Source organism: Aulonocara sp. 'chitande type north' Nkhata Bay, linkage group LG5 (genome assembly GCF_057382095.1).
Source record: "Aulonocara sp. 'chitande type north' Nkhata Bay isolate Kocher_YH1m ecotype deep benthic linkage group LG5, A_spYH_male_GT1.1, whole genome shotgun sequence".
Classification (NCBI taxonomy): domain Eukaryota; kingdom Metazoa; phylum Chordata; class Actinopteri; order Cichliformes; family Cichlidae; genus Aulonocara; species Aulonocara sp. 'chitande type north' Nkhata Bay.
In genome coordinates this window covers 30,351,990-30,372,686 of record NC_141348.1, presented here as the reverse complement: position 1 = coordinate 30,372,686, position 20,697 = coordinate 30,351,990, and the positions used below count along the sequence as shown (strand labels likewise).

The window sequence follows — 20,697 nt, the reverse complement described above, 5'->3', positions numbered from 1 at the left end:
ACATTTTGTACAATATTTTAAAAACGCGTTTTTTACGAATAGTATTTTTGTAACAGATATTTAAATTTTGAAATGTTCAACTTTCCAAAATTATTACCACAAACCATATAAAATGACCATGTTTACAAATATAATTGTTTGTTGAGAAATGATGATGATGATGATGATGATGATAATGATGATGAGCAGAATAATAAATCTTCTTTTAGCTGCTTTTTTTTAGCGGTTGCTACTGTGGATCATCTGCCTCCATCTGATCCTATCCTGGACATCTTCAACCTTCTGCAGGTCCTCCATAACTACATCCATGAATCTTCTCTGTGCTCCTTCTCCTTTCCTCCAGCCTGGCACCTCTGTATTCAACATCCTTTGTCCAATATATCCACTGTCCCTCCGCTGCACATATCAAAACTCTCTTAGCCTTGCATCTCTAACTTTGTTTCCAAAACACTCTGCGTTGTCCCTCTCATACAATACTCATTCCTAAGCATGTCCATCCTGTTCACCCCCAATGAAAATCTTAACACCTGCAGGTCCTCCTCCTGTTTTTTTGTCAGTGCCACCATCTCCAAACCGTACATCATCGCAGGTCTTATTACCTTCAAACCATTCACTTTTGATGCTATCTTTCTGCCACAAATCACCCCAGACACTTGTCTCCACCTACTCCATGCTTGTCTTCTTCACCTCTTATGTGCAGTCTCCGTACTATGGACAGTTGACCCCAGATATTTAGACTTATCCAACTTCACTACTTCTGGTTCTTGTGGCCTCACTGTTAAACCTTTCTCCCTCTCATTCATACTCATGTAGTCTGTCTTGTTTCTGCCGACTTTAATTTTTACACCTCCACTGCTCCAGGCTCTCTTCCAACCTCTCCATACTCTCAGAATGACATCTGCAAACCTCATAGTCCAGGGAGACTCCTACCTACATCTTCTGTTGACCACTGTGATCACCATTGCAAACATCAGTGGCCTCAGAGCTAGACATCACGCTACCTCAGCAGTCATCTGGACCAATCTTTGCACTCTTCATTCTCTTCATAGCTCCTCACCTCCTCACTAATCCTCTGCAATTCCCGATCCACTAACTTTCAGCCAACACGTCCTCTCCTCCCTCTCGTTTTCTTCATTTATCAGGTCCTCAGAGTACTCCTTCCATCCTCTCAACACATTCTCTTCACTTGTAGTACATTTCCATTCTATTCTTGATTAATCCTTTCCAGCTTGATTTCACTTCCTAGCCAATCAATACAAGTTATTTCTCCTTCCTCAGTGTCCAGCCTCAGATTTCACTTACTATAAACCTTTAGAGCAGGGGTGTCACCACTTGTGTCCCACGTCACCTCTATTTGCAGCCCATATATTGAAGTGAAGAAATATAATGCAGTTTGGCCCTTGAAGTAACTTTTTTGTTAGGGAGGATTTGTTTTAGTGTTTTGATTGGCATGTTAAAATAAGTTATTTAGAAAGCAAATAATTATTTAATATAAAGGCAATATGAGCAGAGAGTACAAACATGTTGAGGGATTGGCTGTGTTAGTTCAGTGAGAGAGTTAAACAATTTTAACTAGTAGCCAAAAACTAATTTGTACACTTATGTCTGCATTTTTATTTTGTTATATGCAAACAAAATTATAGCAAAGAGGAAAGAGAGTAGCAATTTGTTTATTTGGTAGTTCAATGAAAGGCTTCAGTTAGTTAAGAGTGAGGAAAAAAAATTTTTGCTCATGTTTGTATTTTTGTCTTGTTATACAATATTTGAAATATAAAACAAACAAACAAAACACTACATTTTTGGAAATATTTGTGGGTATTTTCTTGTTTGTTTCTTTTGTACTAAAGTGGCCCTCCAATGAGATGACAGTGCCAGCATTGGCCCACAGCTCATTTAAGTTTGAGACCCCTGCTTTAGAGGTAGAGGTGCATTTGCTATTTCTCTTTTTGCTGTATAACCAGCCTCCCAGTAGTCCTGCCTACTTTCTTCAGCTCCCTCACTATCCCACTTTCTCCTTATATATATACTGTATGTATGTATACTTATCCATGATATTAATATAAATCTGACCAAAATCATACTATAATACAATACACATAAAACATAAAAATATAGAGATAAAGTAATAATAATGAAAAAAAAACTTTTATTATTAATTAATTAAAATGCTACTATGATAACAGGCAAGCTGAAGTCAGAAGGTTCCACCTTCCTCATCCACATTAGGCAGCATTAGGGGACCACGAGGGAACAAATTCTCCACCAAGCTGTAGAATCCATGTAGCACGCAGCAGCTCAGGCCACTGCGGGACTCCGCAAAGTCCGAGGTCCTGTACCACCAACCAGCCTCCCCATCGTAGCGCTCCACAGAACACGTAGGGTGATAGCCATTATATCCTCCGACCACAAAGAGCTGGTCATTCACAACTTCAATTCCAAAGTGGCTGCGAGGGTGATGCATAAATGGCAGGACGCGCCATCTGTTGGTGATAGTGTTGTAGGCCTCAACAATACGCAGTGGGGTGTACCCATTAATGGTGCCACCAACCTGGGAGTGGGAGAGTGGCATGAGTTCATAGTTTCAGAAGAAAGAAGTACCACTGAATAAAAAAAAACTATGAAATACAACTCTTTCGGACATTTTTTTCCTCACTGCAATGCTGCTAGTGGCCACTAGGAAAAATTTGTTAGTAAGTCTGAATGACTTCTCTGTATTCACGTTCTAACCTTCAGCACTTTAAATGACATAACCCCAGTGACCAGAGTCTAAATGAAGCTCCTGAGAAAGGAACATGAAGTAAAGGAAGAAGAAGACATGCAACAGACAACAAAGCACCAGGATAGTTTTTAGATTTGACAACTACCGTGGGGGGACTGTGGATGATTTATGTCATGCAATCTATGCCCTATAATGCTAAAGTCGGATTCATGGTGGTATGTTTCTTTCAGCTTGTGTAAGTGTTTGGCTATGCACAGTTCATGATTTTATGTATGCAATCTACATTAACTACTAAGCAATGCACTGGGAGCTGTGCCGAGGCTCAGTTTAAGAGAAATAACAATTATTTTAAACTGTGAATCTTGCAAAGTTACTCTAGAGTACAATAAAATTACTGTGGTACACTTACTGCATATATCTGGTTTTTGTAAGCAATAACTCCTAGGCCTCTTCGGCTGCACATCATGGGAGCAATTGTGGTCCACACGTTGGTGTCTGGATTGTAGCATTCAGCTGTAGGGAGGCTATAAGTTTGATAGAAACCCCCACAGATATAAACCTGTAGAAAGGATTAAGAGAAATTAACCTGCGGTAAAAGGAAGCATCTGAAAGGGAAAGTAGCTAATTATCCATGAAGAGCTAGTCAGAGTTTGGTACGCAGGTTCAGGAATAAAGATATATTATCTAATAGTGGAAAACGAAATGGAATATCAACAATTACTGCATTTTTACAGGACATACAGAGAGAGGTTACAAATTCAAGGAAAAATAATTGGAAAACAGTTTAAGGGCGTATGTTATCTCTTTAATAGTGGCTTTGTTTGGGTCCACCTTGGAGAGACGTGTCAAATCAATAGAATGGTGCTCTAAATGAAAGAAAAATCTCTATTCTGATGGGAGTGGTTGCTTCTGGGATGATATTACACCATTCACTGAGCCTGAAAAGTCATTAAATTGTTCCTATAGTCTGGCTTAAAGAAACATGTTGTTAGACTGAACAATGAAGTGAAAACAACATAGTTTGGTCACTGCTTTCAGTCATGTCTCCTTGCACCTACCTTTCCATGCAGAACTGCGGCACTGGCTGCAGCTCGCTTTGCATTCATTCTTGCCACGAAGGTCCACTGGTCAGTCTCAGGCTTGTAGCACTCAACACTGCTCAGGGAAATTTGTCCGTTGAAGCCTCCCATGGCGTAAATGCATCCATTCAGCACAACAACGCTGACATAGCACCGGGCATTGTACATGGGTGTCACAAGTTGCCATGTAGAGCTGCTGAGATCAAGTCTTTGCACAGTTTTCAAGTTAGTTTCACGGTTGCAGCCACCAATTAAGTAGACAAAGCCGTCCAGCGTAACGGCTCCGTGGTGAGCACGATGAATGTCACAGGCCACAGTGGCCCAGCTGTTGGTTCGGTAATCATATGCCTCATAGCTGCATCGTGCAGTGGAGCGATTTTTGCCTCCAGTGACCAATAAGATGGAAGAAGGCAGACGTGGCCGGCTCAGCAAGCTACTGTAAATGAATTGTGGACGTCTGTTGAGACCACGAGCTTGAAACACCTCCACTACTTCATTGATGATGGACATGCATTTAGCATTGTTCTTTATCATGGCATTGTTCATGACGCTGTTTTGGAAGTATTCAGAGGTCATCAAGGTGAGACGTACCTGGATAAATAAAGAATGAGGGGTTAAGGCAAAGGTGTCAGGCTAATTTTTAACTAAGTCACATGTAGCCTAATGTGATCTCATAATGACCTCAATGAAAAAAAGTCACTCCTCTAAAAAAAAATTTCCTTTAAGTGTAAAAAAAAATACAAGTGCGTTGTGGAATCACACTGATTTTCACACAAAATGATCCAATTGCTGACTAAACAGATTGTAATTCAAATTAAACCACTAGTGGGGAGCAATTTAACATATGTGTTGATATGTTTTCAGATATAATATTCTGCTGTTATAACATTTGACATTTCTTTTTAACTGTAACCCCATTTTATGCTGACTTACTTTACAATCATGTGGTACTATCTGGTATTACATGAAGTCACCAGGCCAGTTATGGTGCCTGGACTACATGTTTTATTAAGCTGACTACAGCTACAGTTGATTTGTGGTTAAGTTACCTTGGGCAGCAGCACAGAGATACTTCCTTGTCTTTGGTCAGGCATATGGTCAATCCACAAGAGGATGACTTCAAATGCTCTGTTTTCACATTTCACGTTGAGGTGATCGCTCTCAAGTACAGCGGCTAGCTGCTGCTCAGAGAAATCAAGCAGCTCCTCTGTGGTCCCGATGATTTCTTCAAAGTGATGCAGGATGTAGAAGAAGGCCTTTTTCCTCAGTTCAGGGCAGTAGTAGAAGTTCACCAACTTCCAGATGCCAATGCAGTTCTCCGGAGACAGCTGTTCCTCCAGAAAGAAGCAGCAGGCCTGAATTATCCCCGGGACCAAGAACTGGTCTGCAGCTGCTAAAATGGGCACCACGTTATCCTCTGTCAGAGGAACAGATTTGGTGTAGGCGTAATTGATGATGACGGCCATCATCTCAGATGACACGCCGGGGATGGTGTACATCCACTTCTCCGGAGTGGCCCAGGCTCCAGTGAAGAGAGTGCTGTGGGATTTAGAGGACATCAGGTTTTCAGGAAGTATATTTTATAAAATTAGTTTAGTACTAGATTATGCTTTAGTATTAAAAATAAAGCTTACATTTAAGTAAATAACATTTTCTCCAGCTGAAATATTAATGTACACATTAATGAATTAGTAACTGCAATCTAATATAATGTCTTGATGCATGCATCATGCAAGTAAGAAAATCCCAAAAAAGTTGATTCTGTTCATCTGGACGTAACGTTTTCCATCACTCATCCAAGGGACAAATTCAGTGTAATAATAAAATGTTTATGTTTGTGCAATATGAGAACCTTCACATTAGGTACCTTAAGTATATCTGAACACAAAAACTTTTGTTTCTCTTCTTTACTCAGTGGAATTATCACTTACTTAAATATGTGAAGATATCCTGTAGTCAGAGTAAAAGCAGATTTAGAAATGTGATGGAATTCAAGTGCCCACAGATATATTAATGGTCATTTATTGTTCTGACCAAACTCCATTTCTAGCTGGTTCTTCAATGATACACAGATTTGCAACCCTACCAACAGGAGAAGGTGCAAAAGGTCACGACAGGTCCTGCCAGTTAAAAATGTACCAATCCTGGGAACTATTAGGGTATTGCACTCTGATGCATCTGCACACAATTAACCTCCAGTGAGTGTGTCGCCACTTCCAGGGTGGTTCTTCTTGTAGGTGTGGTTACATCAAAGTGGTGCACAAATAAAAAAGGTGGCTGCACAAAAGACTTTTTACACGTATATGTGACTGTGGGGTTTTTTTGTTTTGTTTTTTGGGGGGTTTTTTAATCTCAAAGGACCCCTAGATATTCACAAATGAAAAACCGAGTTTGTTTGGTTTTAGTTTGTTTTGGGGGTTAAAAGCAAATAAACAGGAAAAAGTGCCCTTTGGCTTTGCATGAGTAAAATTTCAGGTGCTCCTTGATACATATTCAAAAAAAAAAAAATATATATATATATATATATATATATATATATATATATATATATATATATATATATATATATATATATATGTATATATATATATATATACTGGCCACCAGGTGGTGGCTAACCAACCGGACATAGTGGTGGTAGACAAACAGAAGAAGACGGCCGTAGTGATCGATGTAGCGGTTCCGAATGACAGCAATATCAGGAAGAAGGAACACGAGAAGCTGGAGAAATACCAAGGGCTCAGAGAAGAGCTCGAGAGGATGTGGAGGGTGAAGGTAACGGTGGTCCCCGTGGTAATCGGAGCATCTCTGTCCAGAAGAGCGCAGTCCTGGGAACAGCTAAGATACTGCGCAGGACCCTCAAGCTCCCAGGTAGAGGACCCGAGCTTGAAGGATAAACCGCCCGCAGGGGCGTGCTGGGTGTTTTATATATATATATATATATATATATATGCTTTGAATAAATACTTTTTTCTTGATAAAATGGAAATTTAATTTGGTTAAAAAGATATTACAAGGACATTTAACACTTCTATGATCATGCAAATTTTTGTAGAAGTTTTGCTGCAAGACAAAAGTTGTCTCCATCATGGTTTTAAGGTAGACTTTTTGCAGTGCTGACTTCAAGTTTCAACATGCCATACTGTGTAATCTGTTGGACCAGGATTCTTTCCCATACCACATGTTGTAATACCACAACAAATACTCCCATTAATCGTAAGCCTTGAGGAACTTATGTTGTCACACATACCACAGTCGGTATAGTGAAGGTCAAACAACCAAGAAAGGCTGACCAAAACAAATTTCTAAATCAGGGGTCTCAACCTCGTGGCCTGCGGGCCACTTGCGGCCTACGTCACCCCTACTTGTGGTTCGTATATTGATGTGAAGAAATATAATGCAGTTTGGCCCTTGAAGTTACTTTTTTTGTTAGGGAGGATTTGTTTGTTGTTGAGTGCAATGTTAAAATAAGTTCTTTAAAAAGCAAATCATTATTTAATATGAAGGCAATATGAGCAGAGAATAGATACATGTTGAGGGATTGGCTGTGTTAGTTCAGTGAGAGAGTTTTTGTAAAGAAAACAATCTTCACTAGCAGTTAAAAGCTAATGTGAATGCTTATGTCTGCATTTTTATTTTGTTAAACACGAACAAAACTATTGCAGAAGTCCTGCCACATGTCTGGCCAGAAAGAGAGTACCAATTTGTTTATTTGGTAGTTTAATGAAAGACTTTAGTTAATTAAGAGTGAGAGAAAAACATTTCAGTTCACGTTTTTAGGTGTTTTTTTTGTTACACAACATTTCAAATTTAAAAAAACAAACAAAACACTACATTTTTGGAAATATTTGTGGGTTTTTTCTTGTTTGTTTTTTTGCACTACTTTTTGCACTACGGAAGCAGCCATCCAGGGAGGTGACAGTGCCCACAGCTCATTTAAGTTTGAGACCCCTCTTCTAAATAGAAAGAAGGACTTGAAAATTATGACTTAAACTGTATTTTGTATTAGTTTTCACAATCAGAGACATTATGTACCTTTGAATTTGGTTACTCACGGAGTTTCTTGCTGATACTTTGTTCCTGCTGAGATAACCTACTCACCAAAAGTATGAGCTGCAGCTACTGAGGATGATCTTGTGGGCGTCAAACATAACATTGTCCACTACGAGCACCACATCACACAGTTTTCCATCCAGATGGAATTTGTTCAGGGCTGTGCATACCGAGTCGCTCATCTTTTTCTCCATTTCTCTTCTGTGAAAATTTAAGTCTGTGCAAGTTTTTCCCTGTTCTGTCTTCTTCGACATGTCTATTGGTAACCAGGTCAGCTTAGTAAAGTAAATCTATGAAGAGTTTTTTTTTCAGTTGGAAGTGTGAGCCTGTGAGTTTTAGAATGTTACAATATGAGATCACAGAAAATCATCAAAATGTGTTACATCACTAACTAATTTACATCCATTTAAAAAATAATAATTAAAAAAAACCTAGAAGAATGATGAGGACTAACTGAAACAAAACAGTGTACTTTTCAAACTAAACTACATTCCATTTAAAGTAAACAGGAAAACATTTTTAAGGGAAGTAAGGGGAAAAAAACTTCAGAAAAAACATTTTGTTCTAGTGAATTTTTACTGATACTGAGGTGTCTGTGTTGCTAGTTTAATCCTGTCTGCAGTCTCCTACATTTGACACTTTTTGCCTGTCACACAGCCAATCTTTAAAAGTAATACCTATTCTGAACTTTGAAAATCTTTTCACTCACAAATACTGACCTAACTAACAGAAATGTAAAAGAAAAATTATCTATTTTAAGTGTTAGACTAGTGCTGTTACTTCGTTTGGCCACAAGATGAAGCTGTCTCATACAATACAAGATACATATTGAGAGTCCAAGTAAGAACATACACAGCAGGGTACCACTTTTCTCTTTTTTATTTATTTGTTTTTCTTTTCTGGACTTCCTTGTCTTCTCTGCCGTCCATCCTCTTGCCTGTGGTGTCTCAGCTAGGACATAACAGGAGTGTACAGATATACACAGGCAGACAGCCATTGTTCCCCGGATTTGGAATATTTGACTGTGAAGTGCAGACCCGTCTACATACCTCGCGAGTTTACTGTTGTCATGGTAACGGCCGTGTATGTACCACCCGATGCTAATGCTAACTCGGCCATGGAGGAGCTGCACAAGACAATAAGCAATCAGCAGAATTCCCATCCAAACGCAGTGCACTTTATAGCTGGGGACTTCAACCATGCTGATTTAAGGTCAGTATTCCCCAGATTTGAACAGCATATTAAATGTGCAACGAGGGGGAAAAACACATTGGATAAAGCCTGCAGCAACATCCAAAAAGGTTAAAGAGCAACCCCTCTACCAGATCTAGGTTTGTCAGACCACATGTCCATGCTACTGATCCCTGCATGCACTCCCGTTAGGAGAAGAGCCCCCCCAGTCACAAAAACTGTGAAAACCTGGCCAGAAGGTGCATCACATCAGATGCAGGACTGTTTTGAAAACACGGACTGGAGCGTGTTCGAACATCAGGACCTTGAAGAGCACACAACATCAGTGCTCTCATATATTAACTTCTGTGTCAACAGTGTCACTGTGGACAAACGTCTCTGGGTGTATTCCAACCAGAAATCCTGGATGACTAAAGAGGTCCAGGTCCTGCTGAAGCAACGTGACGCTGCTTTTAGATCCGGTGATGGTATGCAGTACAGTGCAGCCAGATCTGAGTTGAAAAGAGGCAATCAGAGAAGCCAAGGCAGCGTACAAGAGAAGGATCGAAGACCACTTCAACACCAACAACTCACGACAGATATGGCAGGGAGTTCAGCACTTAACCAACTACAAACCTTGCAATACCACGTTGACTGAGGGTAACGCTGCGCTTGCGGAGGAGCTGAACCACTTCTTCGCACGCTTTGAGGTGAAGGGACCAGAGGCAGCAGCAGCCCAAGCCTCATAGTGCAGGAATATGAGGTGAGGCGCACACTGAGGGCAGTGAACCCCAGGAAGGCCGCCGGACCAGATGGGGTAACCGCAAGGGTCCTTAAAGAGTGTGCAGACCAGCTGGCTGGGGTCTTCACTAAGATCTTCAACACTTCACTGTCCCAGTCCTGCATCCCGCCGTGCCTAAAGTCAGCCACAATTGTCCCACTGCCAAAGCGTACTAACATTAGCAGCCTCAACGACTACCGACCAGTTGCTCTAACACCTGTTATAATGAAGTGCTTTGAGAAACTGGTCCGACGTCACATCATGTCCTGCTTGCCACCCAACCTCGACCCAGATCAACTGAAGATGCCATTGCTACAACGCTCCACACCACCATCTCTCACCTGGAAGTGCAGGGCCGTTACGCCAGGCTGCTCTTTGTTGACTTTAGCTCTGCTTTCAATACGATACTCCCGGACAGACTAATAGACTTAAAAACTCCTTTGTCCCACACGCCATCAGACTGTTTAACTCCTCTCTGGAGGGGAGAGGGAGGGGAAACAGGAGGACAAAGGAGGGAACAACTAAGCTGTAGTGCCTCTTCACCTCACTGTGCAATACCTTTTGTGCAATACTTTTGTAAATAGTCAACGGTGCAATAGACTCAATACTTGAAATGTGCAATTCACTTGTATTTTTATTTTTATTCCTATTTATTCTATTTATCCCCTTCGTATATTTTATTTATATTGTCTCTGTATTTATATATATGTGTGTGTGTATAACTCTGTAACTTCTGTCGGTGCTGTGCTTTTTTGGAAATCGAATTTCCCAGAGGAACCCACCCGAGGGATTAATAAAGTTCTATCTTATCTTATCTTATCTTATCTTATCTTATCTTATCTTAGTTAAACTGCTGGAAATTGGACTTTCTTCTACCACCTGCCGCTGGATCAGAGACTTCCTCTCAGACTGTGTACAGAGAGTTAGAGTGGGGCCTCATCTTTCCTCAGCCCTCAGCCTTAACACCGGCTCTCCACAAGGCTGTGTACTGAGTCCCCTACTGTACACTCTGTACACACATGACTGTGTTAGTTCCCACCCAGACAGTCATCACGTTTGCAGATGATACCACCGTGGTGGGGCTCATCTCTGGGGGAGATGAGACGGCGTACAGAGCTGAAGTTCAGAGGCTGTCAGATTGGTGTGTAGCTAACAACCTGGACCTCAATACCACCAAGACAAAAGAACTGGTAGTTGATTTCAGAAGGAGGAAGTCTGAGCTGCAGCCTGTCAGCATCAACGGGGAGTGTGTGGAAAGGGTCTCCAGTTTCAAGTTTCTGGGTGTGCACATAGACACAGACCTCCAATGGAGCTCTAACACCTCTGCGGTTTTGAAGAAGGCCCAACCGCGTGTCCACTTTCTGAGAATCCTCAGAAAAATGGACCTGAAGAAGGAGCTGCTGACGTCTTCTACCGCTGCTCCATTGAAAGTGTGCTGACATATTGCATCGGTGTTTGGTTCTCCAGCTGCACCACAGCACACAGAAAGGCACACCAGAGGGTCATCAATATGGCCCAAAAAATCATTGGACATCCTCTTCCCTCCCTGAAGGACCTGTACATCACTCGCTGTCTCAAGAGGGCACGCAGCATCCTACGGGACTGCACACACCCAGGACACGGGGTGTTTAAGCTGCTGCCATCTGGCAGGAGGTTCAGGCTGCTGAGGTCCCGAACAAATAGACTCAAGGACAGCTTTTACAACAGGGCAATAGCCCTGATCAATGCAAATAGCTGACCTGACTGGCTACCTGGGGGGGGGGGTTAACAATGGTAAAAATAGTAATAATAATAATATTTATATTTATAACAAGGTGCAATAATAATTAATGTGCAATAATAACAGTGTGCAATACAAATACACTTATTCTTTTTTATTACTAAGTTATTATACTGTGTTGTGTTGTTTGTGTTGTGTTGTTTGTGTTGTGTTGTGTTGTGATGTGTTGTGATGTGTCGTATCGTGTCGTGTTGTGTTACATGTAGTGCCGACGAAGGACAGTTTTCCAGTTTAATTGTACTACTGTACTATGTATGACTGTGCAATGACAATAAAGAGTTATCTTATCTTATCTTATCTTATCTTATACTTTACAGAATCTTTAAGGTTCACTTATTTTATTTACCCAGACTGTATGAAAGAGGTGTGGCACACACAGTTTTGAAGAAAGATGTGTACATATTTAAGTTGTCACACTGTCATAATAATCACACATCGCTGAACGAATAAAATGGACAGAAAGCAGTGTCAGTTAAATATGATTAGTGCCACTCTTCATATTTAATTCACACTGCTTTTAATTCGCTCCAACCCAAAGATCTCGCCTTCCCCCTGTATTATTTCTGTTTGTACATCCTTGAATCCTCTTTTTACCTCCATTCCACACATTCACCAGAGATTGAGGCAGAGGAGGCAAGACACACGCAGAGAGGAGCTGAGACAGTAGGCATTTAATGACACATCTTTGCTTTAATACATCTTCTTACACTTATCTTTATCAGGGCCACTGGAACCTATCCCAACTACCACACGATGAGAGACAAGGTCACCAGTCTGACGCAGGGCTAACACAGAGCATTGTTCTGTTAGAGCTCAACTACAGCTGTATTTTATAATCTCAGCCAGACAACCATTCACATCTATCGGCAATTTAGAAGTACCAGTTAACCATGTCTTTGTCAGCAATGTCTGCATGTCCAAAGACAATGTCAGAATGTCTTTGGACTGTAGGAGGAAGCTGGAGTACCCGGGCAGAACCCACTCAAACACAGGTTAGAGTTAAGCATGTTCTCTCCATGTTAGGGGGGAAAGCTCACACAGAAAGGCCCCAGCCACATGGTGGAATTGATCTCAAGATCTGTTTGCAATATCAGTTAAATATGAGTTGGTACAGTTTCAGACTGCATTGTTCTGTTAAAGCTCAACTACTGTCGTATTTTATAATCTCCGGTGTAAAACTAACTTTAAACCATGACATTTCTTTTTCATACAAGGCAACTTTGAATGAAATTTACAACTAGCATAAAGTGACAAGATGATGCACCTTTTTCTGTCACATACATAAACCGTTTTGGATTGCACAGTTTATCATTTGCAATGAGTGAAGCAGCTTATGAATACATAGGAATAATTGTTTGTAGAGTCCTCCACCCTCCTTGGGTTGTATTTTCCAGCTGCATGCCACACCTCTTTTGTACACTGAAGTCAATTACACTTCCACAAAGGATACAGCTGTGCATCCTCGGATATACCTGAGTCTGTCTTAGACATGCATTTCAGAATTCGAGATATCCTTCAGTATGTTGTAATAAGATTGATGTCTGGGTTGCAGGCAGAAACATGGTGGACACAGAACACAAAGATGGACAAATGAGGTAAATGAGAACTGCATATTTGGTGGGAGGGACTAAGGCACAAGCAGAAAAGAAAAGGGAAAAGAATTGAGGATGTAAAATCTGATGAAGGGGGAAGTGGGGAAAGTAAGCCTGCAGTGGCATAGTTGGTATTGCTTTCATTATGTGTGCATCATGGCAAGTGTGGTTCTGGAGACCCCTTACTAAAGCAGGAACAACCACACTGGTGGCTCTGAGGTTTTTGACAGGGGTTTATATGCCACAACTATGCAAGATTCAGTCACGAAGCTTAACAGGTGTGCAAATAAAGGCTCATTTTGAAGATGGGTGTGGTTCAACCAGCTGTTAAATGAAGCAAACAGATGTTAAAGGAAGTATATGTAGTGTGCAGGTGGGATTTATATGAGAGTCTCCTCCAATAAATCATATCTTTATCCAGTGTGTAAACAGATAATGTTCTTACCTGCAGAGGGCATTGTTTGAGTCTTTGTGTCTGTGTGTGTGAGTGTCAGGATGCCAAAATGACTTCATGCAGACACCAACTGAAGCAAGAACTACCACAAAGGTTGCTTTGAGTGCTTTGGCAGGTGTTTTTCTGTGGTCATACAGTCAAAAACGATGCAGGTGAGATCAAACTGAACTTTGAGTATAGGTGTGGTCTGAAAACTCATCTGTGATATGGCTGGTATCATCTCATCCCAATCCCATCTCATGGATGGGTTGTCATTTTTTGATTGCGTTTACTTTGTTTTTTGATTGATAGCCACTCCAGACACACATGTGAATTTCTGAAAGAACCAAGAAAAAGTAAGCAAATACCACAACCTTCCACCCTATTCAAGTCATGCATCGCTCCAACATGTAGTTACATTCCTCAGGGCATGCATGCCAGGTTACATAGAAGGTTATGACGCAGAGTTAAACTGGTGTAAGCTATGACCTAGATCTGACGCAGAAATACAATTCACATGGTAGGACATCTTGAGCACCAGCCAAGATGTCCTCACCCCACAAATTATAATTCACACAATGCAAATTTGTCTTTTTAATTATTAATGGATTTCCCAACCTTTTACCCGATCTAAATCTGATTGTAATCTGAACCCCTCAACAACCATCTAAAAATTGGCCTGAAAGTGAAAACTGGCCAAAGAGCTTAACCCCCAAAAGTACAAAGCTCACAACCACATAAGACTAGTTGTAAGTTATGAATACCTGTTTATTTTCCAGTCTTTTACTTAAATCTGAATCCTAAAACCAAGTTTGCAGTCTTGCCAGCCTGTGAATGTATGTCTCAAAATGAGCACTGGCTAAGATGTCCTCAATCCCCAAAGTACTAATCACACAAACACAGATCAGTACTGCAACAACATTTCCCAGCCTTTTCTTCCTAATCCAAGGGTGGAACCTAAAAACACAGGGGGGAATCCCTTTGAATATCACTTCAAGAAGGTGAGTACTGGCCAAACTGTCCCTGTAGGTCCCCCCACAAAGATATGCGTGCGCAGTACACGCATGCACGCGCGCTCACCTCCTCCGTCCTCTCCTCCTCGCTCTCAGAGTTGTTCAGACTTGAGGGAGGAATGGCGGCCCCTCGGAGTTTCTTCATCTCTCTCTGCGGTTTATACCTGCTTTTATATTTCCCATGTGGATCTACGACATCGGGCACCAGAAGAGCGAATCAGGATCGATGCGGGTTTAAGGTAAAGCACAGAATTAAACATTATCCCTGGTGTTCAGCGACTTTTCGTTAAAGCTGTCGCTGCGACGTCTCAAGTGTCCAAAAAGTTCCGTTTTAGGGGACGGTCGTGTTTTTATGTCACTTCTGTAGTATATGCAGTCAGGTTCTTGATGAATAAGCCGCCAGTTTAACACATTCACGTGTGAAGTTAGAGTTATGCTCGCTTTTTATTTAATTTGCTGTGTTTTTAATCTCAGGGTGCGTTACCTTTACCTGTCTGTCTGCGGGGTTCTAGCTGCAGGTCTTTTGCGTAAGGCTGCGAGCCAAACTCCGTTGGAACAAGAATTAATTTATCTTTTTCTCCTTTTATTGGAAATTTGCAGCCCCTCATAAGCAACTTCAGACAAATGTCGGCATATAATAAAATAAAAATGATTTTAGTTGCTTGACACCATTATCCTTTACCTAATCTCCAGTCTGGTTGGAAGCGTAATTCAAAGAGATAGCAAGGGGGGTGTTTAAAAGTTTATAAACAAAAAAACCTTATTGATGATATTTATGTGTTGTGTTTGCCGAGTTGAACGCATATTTTTCTGCTTTTAACCAAAACGCTTTAAACATATTGTCGATATAAGTTTTGTCGCTTTGTGGCAAGTCTTAATATCCTTAATTATTAGTCATCAGTGTTTGGTGTTCCCTTGTCCTGTTCGGCATTTATGTAATGCTACAAAGTGCACATCACTTGGTTAAAACTCTAACCCCAACAGCCAAAGTCGAGGCGATATTTGCAGGCCCTGTAAATTATCGTAGGTCGTAAAGCTGATTTCCTGCCTTTTGTGTAATCTTTTAAAAGCAATTGATGTGGAAAACAGGAATATGTGAGCTGACCCACCGCCTCCAAACGCCTGTCCTGCTTTTGTACTTCACGGCAGCCTTGCTTTTGGCCATGAATGAACCAGTGTTTGGTCTGTGCCAGTTCAGAATAAGTCTCTAGATTCCGTAAAGGCCAGTGTGCATGAATTTCACTGCAATGTGAAAAGAACAAGTCTCAGAGATTTTTCATTTGTGGGAATTTCTATAGTTTCTATCCTCAGCCTTGTTTTCTCCTCCTCTCTGTAATGAATTTAAACATCATAAATGTTAGTTTATTTCAAAGGTCCCAAGGACCTCATGTTTGTGTTGGGTTTTCTTTATTACTGAAAAAGGTAGATTTTTTTGGCCATTAGACTTAAGCTCCTGCAGTTGATAATTCAACATTGAACGTTTGTTGTTTTTGGCCAAGTAAAATTGTATCATGTGCTTAGGCTGCACAATTAAATAATTAAACAACTAAATATAGAAAAATTGATAAAGGCAGGGGAGAGTTGTCAATAGTTATTTCTTTCAAATATTGATTTTTATTTTCTTTCTCTGAATCACACCAACAGGTCAGGGAGCACAGACTAAGCTAAGATTAACTGATGAGTTTCAATCATTGCCAGTTAATCTGTAAACCCATCTCAATTATTCAGTCATTTATTTTAAATTTGGCTCATTAAAGTTGCCAAGAGTGCCAAATGTGACGTCTTCAGGTTTTTTAGTGTTGACTATTATTTACACTGATCATATACTCTGGTTACTGTCATATATGACAAAAAAGATAAGCAACCTCTCACAATGGAGAAATTGAAGTTAGAATATACTTGTCAGTTTATCTTCCATAAAATAATAACTCTATTATGAAGTGTTAAGAAACTGTTTTTTGTTTCCATGTTTTTTTTTAAGTGAAATAAAAGTTTCTCTGGTTGCATGTGTGTCCACTCCGCAGGTTTTAATTTTCCTATGTTGATAGATGAGTCCTACATGCCTTTGATATGCTCACTCTCCTTGTGTGTGTGTGTGTGTGTGTTATCCTGGTTTCCTCTTTGGCTTTGAAGTGTTTTCTACAGGAAGCTTCACACTGTTTACTCTGCTGAAACATTCCTTCCTGCAATATACCCCCCCCCCCTCACTCACCCCCCCTCCCCAGACACACACACACACACACACACACACACACACACACACACACACACACACACAGTCTGCCACCTCCCCCTCTCTTCTTCTGCTTCCTCTCCTTTCACACACACTTCAAAGGCTGCTGGATGGGGGTGTGAGGGCCTGCTATTCTACAGGTGTGAGGTTATTAGAGCTGTGTGTGTGTGTGTGTGTGTGTGTGTGTGTGTGTGTGTGTGTGTGTGCTAGTTTTACGTGTCAGCATCATGCAGGAAAAGGCTCCTGATTCAGGATAGATATTAAGTGTCATTTTAATAACCTCTTGGTTTCAAACACTCCATCTTCTTCCCACAGTCCAGTGACATGGATGATGTAAGGATGCGCTTGTCCAACATTTTCCACTTCCAGTAGAATATTGATACCTTTGTGTTGTGCTAAGTTATTAAGCTATATGAAGAAGAGACTGGGAATCATTCCTTTGTTAGGGACGTGGCTGCTTTGACTGTCGTGTGTCCAGGTACAGGCTGTGAATGCCAGACCTCACCTAGTGTCACTGAGCTGTATATCTACTCTGTGTTCAAGCTGTTGGTGCCTTGTAGAGTATTTTCATCAGACTAATATTCTGGCTTACTTAATGGTACAGAGCATGCAATAAGTCTGAGATTCAGTTTTTGTGAGTAAAATCTTAGTATTTCAGCTAGCTAACCCAATTTGCTAGTGCTAGCTGATCCATTAGGACTGAAGCTTTTTGATCAAATCTGGTAACTTCTGAAAGCAGAAAAGCACCAGAAAAACCCAAACTTTGAGGCGTCAAAACACAGTCTTAAGCCAATGGGTGATGTCACTATAGCTACCTAAATCTTTTATACCCAGTCTCTGGTCCTGAAACATTTGCAGATGGTACTCGTTCTTTTTTTTTTGTTTTTTGTTTTTGTTAGGGTTATCAGACTCAGAATAAGAGTCAGCATACTTTATTAATCCCTAAGGAAATTATGTGGGTTACAGTTGCACCATTATAAATACCAGTAACAGAAACAGACTATTTAACAATACAATATGTTAGAGATTTAAGAAATTTAGGAAATATGAACAATATATATAAAAATCGCTCAATAATAAATATCACGGATTGACAGAGGTGATTATTAATCACTCGGTACAGATATCCCGGAAAATACTCAATACCATTTTCAGTGGTATCAGTTGCTGCTTAAATAGTTGGGGGGTTTTTTGTTTTGTTTTTTTTTTAAGCAGGATGCTGCTGTCCTTTTTTGCTGGTAGACTTTACAGACATTAAACATTACAGATGGGCACGACTTTAAGGCTCCTTATCATTTTATTATTAGCTGCTAGCTGCTAACTTAACAGATGGCTAATGTGGCTGTCAGACTAACGGTTGCATTTACGATGTGTCTTTAATACTTTACGGACCTCCCGAAATTGCTCATGACATTTGTTCTGTGGCGTCAAGATCAACTGCTTCAGCTGCTAGTGAGGGGAGGGGCTGTGTGCCTGCCTATCTGTAGCAATTGTGTGTGATGTTGTGCATTAATACTCCTGCAAATAAGTATCTCATCTGTTTATTAGTATCGATTAATATCAGATTTTTTTGATAAACCTACTCAACATTCCTGCTTTGAAGAGCTACATGTTGGTCAAACTCAGTGAAACCTTTGTAATCCAGATGTTGGCTGCAGTGCCTCTAATGATGCTATGAAGTTTATTTAATTTAATTAGCTAATGTAGCCTGTAAGCTCCAAGCCTCTACATTTATTTTAACGGTCTTTAAATTGCTTGCTCAGATTTCTTCAGCTCCCTCTGGAGCCTTGCAAGACTATTGCAGTTTTTACAAAGATGGTGTAGTATTCATCAAAACAATTAAACAAGCTTTTATGTGTGAAAACAATTGTGTTTGTCTACATGGATAAATAGTAGGGTTTGTTTTTTTAAATTGCAAATGTGTTAAAAGGAGGTTTGATATTAATCCTGAAACTCATGGAGGAAACCTCCTTTTTTCCCTACATCATCCAGAAACCCGGTTACTGCAGAGAAAGCTAGAATGATAGACGATTTAAGTCAACGTAAAATCTCTTTTTGTAGTGAAACACATCTGCTGAAGCCATCACATCTGTCTCAGCGGAGGAAGTAACTCATTCGGCTTCCTCCTCTCTGTATCCCTCTCTGGATTCTTCATCCTCCCGTCTCTCTACCCTGCCATCATTTTTCAAATAAGGTTTCCCCTGTGAAACCATGTCACATATCTAGGGCGTCGGTGTGGTTTTGGCATCAGGGAGCCTCAGAGGACATCATGGCTGGGTAGGCGTCGGATGGGAAACGTGTGTTTTCTGATTTCTGGCGGCTGAAACAGGCAGAAGGTGAAGCGTGAGTGCTGGAGCTCCACCTCTATCATAAAACAGCTCAGGGAAATATTTTTCATCGCTGTCCTCTGAGGCTTTCTGAGGAAAAACTGAGTTTTACAACTTGAACTTTACTTACGTATGCGCTGGAAATGTCCTAAACAGCCCTGAGCAGAAGTACGAGGTAATAAAAGGAAAGCGAGGATGCTTTAAAAACTTATGCAACGAACAGTTTTGATTTATTGAGTTAATATTTTGTTCTTAAACCTTTGGAAAACTTGCCACAGTTCTTCTGTGGATTCACGCTGCCTCAGTGTGATTCCATCTCTTCATGTCTTCATGAGTGAATGATGTTAAGCTCCGGTCTGCATGCCAAAGTCTCCCTGGTACCTCCAGTTGATCTATGTTGCGTTTTTCAGAATGTGAAAGCACTTAGGTAAAGAAAAAAGTGCATGTGTGGATGGTGAGTGCTCCAGTACAGAAGAAAAGTGCTATATAACAACTAGTCCATTTAGGATTCTAAGTATCTGCTATTCTTCTGGGTGAAGATGTTTTTTTTTTAAATAACCATTTCAACACATGTACTGCAAATCTTAATTTTTTTAGACACCTTAACAGAAATATAAATGATCTTCGGTGGATCTTCCTACTTCCATCGTCTAAAGTCTGTCGTGGTTTGACTAATCCTGTGAGAATTGGAGCAGGTAATTGGTCAAATCACTGCAAGCTAATGGAGTCTCTACTTGGGAAGTAGTGTACTTTGAGAAGTGAGAACGTGTTGGGCGTGCAGTTTCTCCTGCTGTGTGGCTACACGTGTGAAAGGGAAACATCAGACAATGTCCCGACCTGATTCCTGTGACATTGTCAGGAGCTCATGTGTAAAAGTGGGCCACAGCTCTTCCTTCAGAGTCAGTTTTGTTGCAAAGAGATGGCCCCCTGACGGTGGTGGTGGTGGAGAATTTGTGTATTTTTATGTCCTTCAAACAAAGAAGAACTTTGTAGTGAAAGGAAGATGTTGGATGTTAAAATCCTAAATGAAATTAAAATGGAGTTTTCTCAGGTAACAAATGAGCGTCACATGACCTCGTTCTATAGATTTGGACCGTCACTCACTACACATGTATAGTGTTGTCTAGGTCGTGTATTTTCAAAGGAAGTCAGGATTTGGCCTGCTCAGAGTCTCTTAAAGGACAAACCGTCACAGCGGGAGTGAAGCAGCTCCTCCTGGGTTAGGAGGAGGAGTCCTGATGAAGAGGGGTGGGAGGGGTTGGGGGACATTGAGGAGCAGTCATGCAGGAGGAGGAAGCCGCAGGTTTTGTTCTTGCGGTGGGAAATCTCTGGTTGGCTGCTCCCGAGCTCACACTCACACAGAGTTTGTATTGTTGGACCTCACTTTTGTTTCCAGCTTTTTCTTTCTGGATTTGGTGCTGAACCGAGATCATACATGATTTCATGTTCCTGTTCAGCAGTTTGTCATGTGACAACAGATGCGTGCGTTCCTGCTCTCCATGTTTAGCCATTAATAA

At 40.8% G+C, this 20,697-nt stretch overlaps 2 protein-coding genes across 3 annotated transcripts in view; one reads left to right on the top strand and one right to left on the bottom strand.

Annotated features, from left to right (window-relative positions):
• Positions 1 to 2,123: 2,123 nt before the first annotated feature.
• On the bottom strand, positions 2,124 to 8,182 carry LOC147330961 (kelch-like protein 10). 2 transcript variants are annotated; one of them, XM_086294258.1, is made up of 5 exons: positions 7,900 to 8,182; positions 4,848 to 5,337; positions 3,778 to 4,389; positions 3,129 to 3,278; positions 2,124 to 2,548 (listed from the first exon to the last, which is right to left on the bottom strand). In XM_086294258.1, the coding sequence occupies exons 1-5, from the start codon at positions 8,103 to 8,105 to the stop codon at positions 2,195 to 2,197; spliced, it is 1,812 nt and encodes a 603-aa protein (XP_086150384.1). In that variant the 5' UTR covers positions 8,106 to 8,182; the 3' UTR covers positions 2,124 to 2,194. The 2 variants fall into 2 exon arrangements, with proteins under 2 accessions (XP_086150384.1, XP_086150385.1); XM_086294259.1 differs by having other exon boundaries at positions 7,834 to 7,937.
• Positions 8,183 to 14,652: 6,470 nt separating this feature from the next.
• The window catches only part of il17rd (interleukin 17 receptor D), a 34,017-nt gene continuing 27,972 nt past the window's right edge, over positions 14,653 to 20,697 (top strand). Inside the window, exon 1 of the mRNA XM_086292962.1 lies at positions 14,653 to 14,859. Within this exon, the coding sequence (XP_086149088.1) occupies positions 14,653 to 14,859 (207 nt within the window). The remainder of the gene's footprint in view (positions 14,860 to 20,697) is intronic.

Coding starts and splice junctions, on each gene's coding strand:
- LOC147330961 (XM_086294258.1), bottom strand. CDS start 8,105: ATGTCGAAGAAGACAGAACAGGGAAAAACTTGCACAGACTTAAATTTT. Junction 3,279..3,777: donor CCGCAGTTCTGCATGGAAAG/GTAGGTGCAAGG, acceptor TCCTTTCTACAG/GTTTATATCTGTGGGGGTTT. Junction 2,549..3,128: donor ACAAAAACCAGATATATGCA/GTAAGTGTACCA, acceptor TCCCACTCCCAG/GTTGGTGGCACCATTAATGG.